The sequence below is a fragment of the Anser brachyrhynchus genome, assembly GCF_964034855.1.
Source record: "Anser brachyrhynchus genome assembly, chromosome: 15".
In the NCBI taxonomy this organism is placed as follows: Eukaryota; Metazoa; Chordata; class Aves; order Anseriformes; family Anatidae; genus Anser; species Anser brachyrhynchus.
The window spans coordinates 6,302,938-6,315,017 of NC_137733.1; the positions used below are offsets into that span (position 1 = coordinate 6,302,938).

The window sequence follows — 12,080 nt, forward strand, 5'->3', positions numbered from 1 at the left end:
GCTGCTGCAAGCTCTCGGGTTTTTACCTCTCCTTTTACCTCCCCTTCCATTTGTCTCCACTGGGGAAATGCTCACAGACCGGAGGGATGGTGTAGGGACAAACTGGGCTGTGCTGCTTTTCCAAACGCTGCTGCGTTGCGCAGTGAGCCTTCGTGTGCCTAAAATGGCCGCCCAGGGAGCGGGGTGAGAAATCCGGCGTGTGCCCGTTCACCGTGTGCGGGGTGAGGCTGCCGAGCGCTAGGTGAGGGGGAGTGTTTACACAATGTGGCCCTGTCTGCCAAAACCTGAAGGGAAGGTGCGGGGAGCTGGGGGTCAGCCTCTTCTCACGGGTAACTAGTGATAGGACTAGGGGACATGGCCTCAAGTTGCACCAGGGGAGGTTTCGGTTGGAAATGAGGAGACATTTCTTCTGAGAAAGAGCAGTCAGGCATTGGGACGGGTTGCCCAGGGAAGTGGTGGAGTCACCGTCCCTGAGGGTGTTCAAGAAAAGGTTGGACGTGGTGCTTAGGGGCATGGTTTAGTGGGTGACATTGGTGGTAGGGGGATGGTTGGACCAGATGATCTTGGAGGTCTTTTCTAACCTGAATGATTCTGTGGTTCTAACATTGATCTGCTGTCATGTAGGTAGGCACTTACTTCTCTACGTGTTTTCTGAAACAGGAGGGTGACTTACTCAGCAGAAGTGTGCATCACTTCCTAAACAGCTAGCGTGCCACGTTCGGACATGCTGCTGGCCCGCGCTTTGTTTGCTGCTCATCGTCTCTCTGCCTCTGGTCTGGGGCCATCCTGGCTGGGTGTTAATTGCTGTTTAAATGCTTACACTGTTCTTCACCGCACAGAAGTGCGAACATGGCTATCCAGATAACTGAAGGAGAGGCTCACACTGACTGACCAAGAAGGGAAGCTGCTTCAGAAGAGCATCTAGGACAAGTGCCGGTTTAGTTTCAGGCTTCTCAGACACCCTATCTACAGTGGTGCTAAAGCTGCTGCATCGAGTTTATGCTTATAGGTACCTGTTTCTATTCATCACCACGAGCACTGGAGGTCTCCTGAGGGATTTTGCAAGTGGCCAGACGACACCTTGAAAATAGTGTGCCTGATTGCCCAAAACAGATTGATGCTGGAGTGAATTTTGAACGGCCCCAAACTCAGCTTCCCCTGCGGTCTGATAAGTATCCATATAACGTATGCCCGAAAATACGTCAGAAAGTGTACAGCACAGTGATAAAGCAATCATATGAAGGCTCAGTGCCTAGTTAAAAAAATGCTCCTTTGCCGTAGTTGCAGTATAGGAGTGCAAGGTGCTGTTGCTTCTCACAGCAGGGCTAGGTGCAAGTACTCCAAGCTCTGCAGCACGCTCTCAAGTGTGGATGTGCTCCAGCCTTCTTCCCTCTGGGTAGTCTGTTACGGCAGACTGCGGACCGAGAGGGTTGGGTCAAGCATTCAGGAAATCTGTGATTTGCCAGCCATGCTAGAACAGGTCTTACGATATTAAAAAAAATAATAATAAAAAATTAGAATATATTTTAAAAATCCTCACAAAGAACAGATGTGCAGTTTAATCACAGATCATGCACAGTTTCTGAAAAGGAGTGGGTTTCTTTTATACAGTGTTTTTCTTTTAAAGCCTGCAGCTTGCTGGTAGGGTCTGGAGTGATAATTTGCAGAAGAATCATGACTTACATGCCAACTGTTTTAAATACAAAGCTGTAAACAGTGTCAGTGTGGGAGGAGATGACTCCAACTCTGCAAAAGAGACTAAGTAGGAGGGGCAAAATTGTAGGCAAGCTGAAATATTTTTGTTCGAAAGGGAAAAAGTGGCCATATTGCATGAAAAGGATTACTTTCACCTTTTGGGCTTGAACGGATGTTCTAGTGGACAAGGTCTGTTAAGGAAGGTCAGGAAGGAGAGTGCAACAGTAATCAATCCATGAAAGGGATTGTATTTCCTCCTCTCCTCCACTATGTCTGCATTTAATTTGATTGCAAATCTCATTGCAGTATGGATATCAATAAAAGGCGTGTTTCAGGTCATGAAGTGGGTATGTAACTAAAACGGTGAGGAAAGATGCTGAAAACATGAAGTAGCAGATGATTTTTGTATGAAAATGCTGTAACTTGCTCAGCCATTTTTGGTATTAGTTTATTTTATCTGTCATATATTGTGAAATCCCGTACTTGACTGAGAATTATAGGCTTTTTGTAAAAAATGTCATTATCAACTCAGTATGAAAACAGAAAGTACTTCTGCTTGTTTCGGTGTTTGCTGAAAGTGCGTTAATGCATTATTCATCGTGGCTGGCCACAAACGCACGGCGCTTGTGCGAGTGTCTGCAGTAGAGAATTAAGTTTATGATATTGACTTGAACGCATGGGGTAGGTCAGATAACCTCCCATCTCTTTTCAAAAAGACAGGCTTCTTTTCTGAGATTTTTGTCTTCTGCTTTAACCCTAGGAGCTAAGCATGTGATTCGGTCCTGCTGGTTTATTAGCAAGATCAAGTGGGGAGTATTTTCTTTATTTTTGACGTTTGAGATATTTGATTTTTATTATCACCATTAACTGACTTCTGCTATGGTTAAATCTACTAGCTATCGTTCTAGGACATAGAAAGCTTGTTAGCCCATGGTCATGTTCAATTTTAAAGCCATTTGATAATGCTTTCTGCAAAGTGGTTAAGGCATTCGTGATACTTGATATTTTTTTAAACAAAACCATTTAGGAAACAACTTCATTCTTTTTTCCAGTATGCTGTTACTTGGTCAGGCTGTACCGCTTCAGAATTGGATGAAAATTGCTCACCCGTTGCCAGATTAAGGAACCTGTAGGTAATTCGAGTGCCTCAGCCCAGCCCGTGCTCCGGAGGAGCTGTGGGTGTGATGGTCACGGTCTGCTGGCTGCTAAGAAGGCTCAGAGCCTCCATGACAGCCTTTGAGAGACGTACATGGTTGAATGATGAGGTGGAGCAGCAGTCCCAGGAAGAAGTGCCACACCATAACAACCTTCAAAATTAAGACTTCTGAATCTTTTTTGAAATTCAGGTGTGACAACAGACAGGAAAAGGGGCACTGGGTGAAAATTCAATTCTGAAAAGAGAAACATGCTGGTCTTTGAAATAGGGAGCAAACCTGAAGGGAGAAGCTGTTGTGTTTTTGGACCAGCTGTTGTGTTTTGGATGGAAGCTTGCACCAGTCCCTCCTGAGTTCAAAATAAATAGATAAAAGGGACATGGGGTGTTGAGTTCGGGATGAAATGCTCAAGTGGCTTGTTGGAAATTTCAACAAGTTCTTTTGTGGATAACCCACCAACATGAAGTGTAGCGTGCTGAATTTAGCATGCTGTTCCCAGTGACTGGTGTGTCTGTACCCATTAGTAGTCTTCTGGCAAGCCTGGTAACAACAAACTGTCTGAAGAGCATAGGAACTGTCAACAGGGATCGGATATAGGGTCCCTCTCGTGCAGCATCCTGTCTCTACATGGCGAGTACAAGAGAAAAGTTTGAAGGACTTTGCAAAAGAAGATAGAGGGTTGATTTGCCTTAAGAAGATCACATTTTAATTCAGTGGGACAGGTTGTTTTAAAAGCTGAACTGTGACCTTTTAGGTTGCTTCCAAAATGCGTAACCTGTAACTATTAGGAGTGTTGATGGTTTTGCTTTCCTTGTTTCCTGTGATGTTTGCTCAGTGTTTGGCTTCAACGGTATAACACAGCCGCAGCTCCAGTCCCCTCTCTTACAGAGCTGTATGAAAAAGTATTCTCCTTTATTATTTTCAGATTGGTTACTTTCCGTTTTCCTGTGCTGTTTGTAACACGCCATGGTGTTTTGTGTTTTTGAATATGCTGCATTCTGTGCTAAGTCTTCCCTCAGCTGGTCATAATGCCATTCAGATCCTTTTGCAGACCCTTTTTAAACAAGAAAAGTGCACTTCTCTCACTGAAGAATATTTTTTTGGGGGTACTCCTTTGCCAGAGAGTAGTGATTACAGAATATCTGTGATTTTACGCCAGTAAATCTTTCCTGGGTTAGATTTAGCTTTAGCTATGATTTGTTTTTGAAATGGTGGATTCTGGTCCTTTCAAATTTTGCTCCCTGTTTCCCTTTCTGTTGCTTTGTTTATCTTTTAACCATGCAGCAAGCATACAAGCAGGCCACATTATAAATTGCATACCATTACGAGGACACCAGAATGTTCCTGGCTAAATTTTTTTTGTCTCATTGCAGCCTTGCCCTTCATGTAGTACCACCCTTGCACCCCACTGCGATGTCAGCATAGATGAAGGAGCTATCCAAAATGGTTGTCAGGATGAGCATAAAAACAGTACAAAGGTAATTTGAGTATTTATCACTTCCCTTCTTTCCCCTTATTTCTCTGCTTCAGTTAGCTTTCTCATTTTTGCACAGCTATTACTTTATTCAAGCCCTTAAGCAGCAGAACCAATTTTGAGCAGTTGTATTCTAAACTTTGGTTGGCCCCCCCCCTCGCACACCTCAAATTTTCAAAACAGTTAGTAATTTCATGGGCCATGAGAAGGACCTGAAATTTGGGCTCTTTAAATTAACGCTGAGGCCAGCCAATGAAAGAGGCACAAACAACGCTACCACACTCTCCATCGCTTCCACCAGTCGCCGTGTGTCACCTAGCCACAAGTCACACAACTGTGTCTTGCCGTTGTCTCCTGTATCGTAGCTCTAAAACATGGTCATTCCTGTTCATGCCCACAGCTGAAATTCACAGCACCTGAGTCCATTCACATCCTTTTTCTGACAAATAGAACATCTTCCATATTCAGCATGCTGCTGCCAAGGTTGTTTTCCTTGCTTGTTGCTTAGCTATTCTTACCGAAGCCACCTACTCCCTCTACAGTACCAGACATGGCCTATTTGTCGTCTTGTTTGTGGCCTTTGTAGCCTCCCTGCTCTGCCTGTCATCTCTTCCCCCTTTCCAGAAAATTAAGCTCCCACCTAAATGCAGACTGGATGCCAGAGCTTATCAGCTCTCTGTTATGTTTTCAGATAAGTTTAATGCTTTTCCTCACTGGGGAGAATCACTTTATAACTATTCTCAGAGATAGCTATCTGGTTGTTTTCCTTCTCATCTGTCTGTAGAACTCTTCTTGTGTATAGAGCTAACAAAAAAACTTGCCAGCATTTTTGTAAATGGTATGTAGCACAGTAGGCCATGTTCTGTGCTGGGGTTCCTAGGAAACAGCCTAAGAAAAAAAAATACTCATCTCTCCAACTCTGAGGAAGATAGAGCAGAGTGGCCAGCAGGTACTGGTCTCAGAACAGCATGAGATCTTCGAGACAGAAAACATTGTGGGAGATCTTCCCAGATGGTGAGCATGAGATGCTGCTTCCCAGGCTGCTTCTGCCCACGTGCCAGGGGTCTCCAGGAACATACTGCAAACCAAGATTTTCCTCCCAATACCAACCACCTGTTGTCATATATTGTCTTCATCAGAATTATTCTTTAAAGTTTCTTCCTACTGCAGCTATCTTAGCCTCATGTATGTTAATCACGTGGTCGATGAACCTTGCTTGGAAGAGGCCTGTCCAGTGCTGAAAAAAACATCGGTAACTTCGTTGGAAGAAATAAGCTGGTGGAGACCAGATCATATGTCCCTCATGTATTCACAGGTCACAAGTTGCTACCCAAAAACTGGACCAGCTAAGTGGCTATCCAGTGAGTCTGGGATGCCCATTTAAGTGAAAGCTTAAGCAAGTACATGTACAATGCTGCCGTGGCATTTGATTTCCGGATCTTCTTTGCAGTCTCAGGTTTCTTAGGAAGAAGAGCCATCGGCTCCCTCTGCTCACCTCTGTTCTCTCCCCACACCACGTCGCTGCACCTGGCCCTGCAGCATTCATGTCCCTTCCTGTTCTCTCATCTCCCAAAACGCTGTTAACCACCTCCTTGGACCCTAGTGTCCTTTGGAGCCCACACGTCTCTTCATGAGGGGAGCGGTCCCGTGGTGCATCACATCTCCGAGTGCTCAGGAGAACTGCATGGCCTATGGCCGTCAGAACCCACAGTAGCACTGGAGCTAACAGCATTTATTAAACAGGGATTTTCTCCTTACAAGAAAGCAGTTTCAAACTCTAATCCCCTCCTGTTAAGATTACAGAGTGGAGACAGCACAGGAAAACCTTGAGCTGACCAAAGGGAAGAAGAATTTTCTTAGGGATTTGAGCCTTTGCCAAAGAGCTGAAGAGAAAAGGCCAGGAGAAGTCCATGCTGACCTTCTCTGAAAGAGCAGAAATTTTCACTGCATTCTTCAGATGAACTCGAAGAACAGACAGGGAAAGCAAACAGTACACATATCTTTTCTCTAAGCTGCCCAGACAAAAAAGCTGTGTTCCCTTCTTTACTGCTTTTCAAGTACAGCAGGGTGAGGAAAAGGAGAAAGATTCTTTACAAAGAAAAGGGTGATAACTGTGACCTTCATTTTTCTAGGCCTCTTTTTTTTTTCTGCAAAGTGCTCTCAGCAAATACAATCTTTAGCACTAAAAAAACAAACAGCAGCAATTAGGAACCTTCACTTCAGGCGCTTGTTTGACAGTTCTCCTTGCCTCGGGAGCAGCGGTCGCTCCGGCCAGCACTGCCGTGCCCTCTGCTCCTTCGCAGCGCTCCCCCTGGGCGGGCTGGGTGACCTGCTCCGGCTGCTGGAGGGCTTGTTTGGAAGCTGTTGAATGCTGTCCCATAGAAAAGAAGCTGGAGACCTTTGGTGGTGACCAGGAGAGTGCCCTTCTGTCACACTCACAAGTGCCTGTCCAGTCCAAGAGATATGCGTTGCTGAAATCACCTTTCTCTTCTGTTGCTTACGTTCCTTAGTAAAGCATTGGCAGCACACCAAGGTAACTACTGAATTTGCCTATTATACTTCATCAGCTGCTGTCGCTGTACCATGAACACCTGCAAGCTGCCAAAACAGCTGTCTTGAGTCATAGTAGGGACAAGGCTGGGAATCCTGTCCTCTCTGTGCTGCACTCCTCCTGCTGGGCAGCCAGCACAGAAGAGTCCTGCGTCCTGCCTGGGCAGGGGGAAAGGGGAGTGCAGTCTGCCTCTGTCCTGCCTTTCCTCCAGCGTTCTACGGCTGTGGAGCAGAGCAGGTCTTCCTTTCGCTCTGGAAGTTTTGATGGGAATGGGGAGCTGAGCCCAAGTATTTTCTGACTCTTCCCTGCTCAAGGTGATGTGCTGCTGCTGCTGCTGTCTCATATCTTCACTGGTAATTATTTGTGAAAGCAGTGATGCATGAAAGTTTTTAACACGCACAATGTTTGTGTTTTTATGTTTGTTCAACTAGAAAATGGATACCAGAAATGCTTATGTTAGAAAAACGCTTCTTTTTTTGTTGTAACATCTTCCTGTTAAAAACTAGGAAATAATATAGTAGCAGTTGCCTGTGCACCTTCAATTATGCCTGCCTATGTTCACGTTCCTCATTTGTTTTACAGCCTAGAGACGCAAGGAGATTCAATTAATTTTGCACGGGCAGCTAGAAATCTGGTATTTCTCAGCTTTAGCTAAGTTGATTTTACAATCTAAGGAACATATTTCAGTGCATGATTGGGTGGTGTGATATTTATGGTCACTGCAGTGGCATCCAAGAATAGTCCTTTGGAGGAGCAAGTCACTGCTGTGCTGACTGCTGTACAGGCAGAAATGAAGAAACTTCTGTCATGAGTGGGTTTCAGGATGAGGATGAATGATACGTGGTAAATGATAAGACATGGAGGGGGGAGATGAACATTCAAATATGCTAAGTTTTGATACATATTTGTATTTCAAAATTGTAAAATGATCCTGACTAACTGCAGCTCACTTTCATTCTAGCTGTATTTAGTTGTCTAATTCCTTGGACTTGCTTCAGTGCACATCGGTCTAGATCAAACAAAATGTAAAGAGAAAACTTCACATTCCATGAAAATAGAATCGTTTTTGGTTGAAACATTTTTATTCTGAAATGAGTGACAGCAGAATTGCTGATACTGTGCACTTCAACTGTATTGCAAGCTGGTGTCAAAATTTAAAAGTATATTATTAATACAATGGTAAAAGAACTATATCTTAGTGAGGAAAATGTGGTTTCAGTTGCAGAATATTTTTGTAGGATAATAAGCTGTACGAAAGGGCTGTTCAGATATGGCTGTTCCATCTTTCTGGGAAAGCAGTGAGGCTGTAGTGGACAGTGGCAGGATCAGCAAGGCTGGCAGAGTTAATTGTCTTATGACCTGTGGAAAGATAGCACAGTTAAAGCAGGTATTTAAAAAGATTTTGAGAAGAATCATGACCTGAAGATGAGTGAATGAAGTTTTGGTCTGTCATTGGTCTTCATTGCATGTGTGAAAATGCAATTTGCTTTCTGATGCCTTGGAAACAGGGACATAAAAAGCAAAAAGACAACAACACCTAAAGAGGCGTGCGCTTCTAGCAGACATGAATGATTTCAAGGCAGGTGGAGGTAGGTCTTTGACATGATCACATAAAAGTTCAGCGTGCTGACGGAAGAACTTTTGACTTTTGCTCCATTAAATCTCTCCTGTCTGCTTTCTCAACCATTCATGTTCCCTGTGTATCTTTTACTTTCTGTCATGCAGGCTCCAGGAGGCCATAGTCCAAAGACTCAGAATGGACTTCTGAGTCCTCCACAAGAAGAAAAGCTGAGCAACAGTCAAACCTCGCTTTATGAAATGTTGCAAGAGAAAGGAAGATGGGGGGGCGTGAGTCTGGATCAATCAGCCCTCCTTCCTTTGAGGTTCAAAAACATCAGAGAAAAGACAGATGCTCACTTTGTCGATGTGATTAAAGAAGACAGGTAAGGAAAATGGAGCTGCACAAAGAAAAAGTATATAAAGGAAGAAAAGGCATTAACAGGGGTTCCATATCTGTAATCAGCATTTGTGTGCTTTTTGTTTCATGTCAATAATTATTGTAAAAATATTATAACATGCTGTATGTTTTCTGATCTTTGTCTTCTGTTTAACCTGTAGTAGGAACTTGAACTCAAAAACATTCTGCTCAGGAATATGTAAAGCCAGGTTTTTCATTTTTTTCTGTGGTTAACAGACATTCTTCATTCAAGTCTTCGAAAAGGAAAAATACTCTTTCAATGACTTGTTATGGAGTTGAACTCTTTTTTATCTTTATATTCAAAACTCCTCCTAATATGTATATTATATACCTTCATCTGCAATTAAAAGTGTAATATACAATCTGAACCACAAAATTCAAATTTTTGTATTGCAAGAGAACAACATCTGATAATATTGTGTGACTAATACCTAGAAATCACATTTGGCTTGGAAGCAGAATTAATAGGAGTGAATTCTCATGGACCTGTTAGCTACCTACAGCATTTTGTAAAGTTAGCCTCTCTCCCCATTTCATACAAAAAGACTTGTTTTGGGCAGAGGAAAATATGTTCTTCAGAATTCAACACTGTTTGATTTTGTAAACACACAGCCGTATCTCCCTTATTATGGCAGTGATTTGACTGGATCAGCTAAACAGATAACTTAGTTTTGTTATTATTTATGGCTATTCTTATTTTTGCTTCACTGCTTCCACTGAGATTAGGGACATTTTATCGAAATATCCTTGAAACTGTATGCTCGTATATACTCCAGGCTGTTCGGAACAGGGACAGTGTTGTCTTAATTGGAAACATGACCAAAGCAGGGAGAAGTGAGAGAGAGGGACAAAAGTCCTTCTCCAGTCTCTTCTTCTCTTGTTCTTTTTCGTTTCATTTTTGTTTGTTGGTTGTTGGGGTTTTTTTGTTTGTTTGTTTGTTTGTTTCAGATTACCTTTCTCCTGGGGCCAACTTCTGTAAAAATTTAGGTTCTTTTGTGTGTGTGTGTTCTGTCATTAGTGGCTGAGAACAGGTGTTAAGCTGATACTTCAAAATATTAGAAGACAGAATGATTGTGAAAGTCCAAATGTTTGCAGAAATCAGGAAAAACAAATCGGATTTTTGTTTAAAATTTAACTAGCATACTGCAAATTTTAAGTTACAGAAGCAGCTGAATTTATGCCAGTGGACTGCTAAAGATACCCACCTCCAGCTCTTGTATTCATGGAGCTTTCCTCCTCCACGTACAAAATGGATACTTCTTCAGAAAAAGGAAAAAGTAGGACCATGATGTGACATCAGTCAAAGCCTAGCTTTTTTTTTTTTTCCCTCAATTAAATATCATCATTACCATATTAAGTGGGCCATTTCTTGTTGCCAGGGAAACTTCTCTGCTGAGTTCGGTTCATGTAAACATAACTTTCCAAAAATAATCTCCTGATTAATTAGGTCTATTCAAAATGGTTTAAGCCTACCATTTTATATCAATCCTTTTTAACATTTCTTAGAGTTAAGTTATATGTAATGAGTCATTTAAAAAACATGTTTGATCCCCTACTGTGAAACGTAATATATCGTTGGTCTCAAATTTAGTATCGATGAGGACGGTTGAATGGGAAATCTGACTTTTCTCAGCGAGTGGGGTAAAATCCAAACTTCCACTTGGTCATCTTACATGAAGATTCACATCATTCACAGTAATAATTACTGGAATGTTGCTGCTTTGCTTTCATGTTACTGCAAACCCAACAGCAGCGAGTGAGAGCTTCTCTTCGTATTGGGTAGCGACTTGCACCATGTTGCATGATGCAGGTGTTCTGATCTGCAATGTAAATTAGGCATCATATTCACAGATGTCTAACCTAGATATGGTGATTAGGTGTTTAAATTAATCATGCAGGTTTCCCGTACAGCTGGGAAGAGTTAAGCATATCCTAGGGACGATTCAGGAGCCTGCGCACTGCACAGCTGCCTAGGGCTGGGTGTGAGAAAACATTGAACACTGGTGGTGTTTGTCATGCCACAGCCTCTTCTGGAGTTCAGGTGTGTGTCTGAGGGTTTCACAACTGGCTGCTGGGCACTTTGTGTGCCCAGATTTCGCCTTGGAGTTGATATCTCAGCACAGTTCCAGTCATCTTTAAAAATAATAGCAATAAAGCCAGTGTTAGTGTGGCATTTTTGTATTACTGTGTTACACAGGAATCCTTTCCATGGAAGTTGTCGGCTTGCCTTTTCTTAGAAATTGATTATATGTATTTTGCACAGTACATAGTTTGAGCTTTAACTCTGGCTTTATTAGAACCACTATAAAAATACCATGCTTTGTTCATTGCAATCTGCATGCTACCATGTATTTTAGAAGAAAACTATAGTATAAGAGGTAGTAAGAGTAGTAAGTGGGTCTTGTCATTCCTCAAGAGCATCCTGTAATGTTTTTTAATATATTGGCCAAAACCAGAGTGTTTAAAGGATGTAAAGTATCTGCCATATTCATGGTTGAAGTCTTTTGTCTTCTAGAGCCTCAGGGCATGTGTTTGGTTGGTCTTGCATCTCGAGAAGAAATGCTTCCCACGTGCTGTCTTGTATCGGGAAGTTTGGGCTTCTAAAAAATATCTTCCAGTGGTACAAAAAAAAAAAAAAAATGAATACAGGTACAGACTAGCTTTCTAGGGTCTTTCAGCTTGTTCAGTTACGTGGAATTTGGTCTCGTGCATCTCTGTGGCTTTTGTTTAGAGTTAGCAACTGCAAAATAGTCTGCTCAAATTTTTGCTCAGGTGCTATGTTTTTTGAGGTAGCACTTGGAAAGAAGCAGTACCATTTCAGATTCTATGGCAGTTTTTAAAACAGTGCATTATATATAATGGGTGGAATCAGTTGCTTGAAAACAAAAAGAGGTTCATAAGGAGAGTGTGTGTTCTGAAGTCTCAGATTAGGATGACAGAAGAGGGAGTGACAGACTATCCCAGAAATAAATTTGGGTAAGCAAGCCTGACCATCAGGCACAAAGCAGTCTGTGCTGAGTAAGTTGAGTCCTTCCAGCTCTTTGATACCTACTGGAGAAAGAAGAGGTTTGAAGATCAAGTGTCATAGATATCACCAGAGAATTTCTTTCATAGACTTCTTACAACTAATGTAGAACTCAAAAAATGCTCTTTTTTTTTTTTTTTTTTTGCTCTGGAGGGTAGAAAATAGAAACAACTTTTTAACGTTTAAGGCCCCTTTTGTGTTTG

The 12,080-nt window shown here is 42.3% G+C and overlaps 1 protein-coding gene across 2 annotated transcripts in view; it reads left to right on the forward strand.

Annotated features, from left to right (window-relative positions):
• The window catches only part of ADCY9 (adenylate cyclase 9), a 93,654-nt gene that overhangs the window by 45,567 nt on the left and 36,007 nt on the right, over positions 1 to 12,080 (forward strand). Inside the window, exons 3-4 of one of the 2 annotated variants that reach the window (XM_080556157.1) lie at positions 4,223 to 4,327; positions 8,600 to 8,817. In XM_080556157.1, the coding sequence (XP_080412283.1) occupies positions 4,223 to 4,327; positions 8,600 to 8,817 (323 nt within the window). The remainder of the gene's footprint in view (positions 1 to 4,222; positions 4,328 to 8,599; positions 8,818 to 12,080) is intronic. The other variant, XM_080556158.1, reaches the window with a different exon arrangement.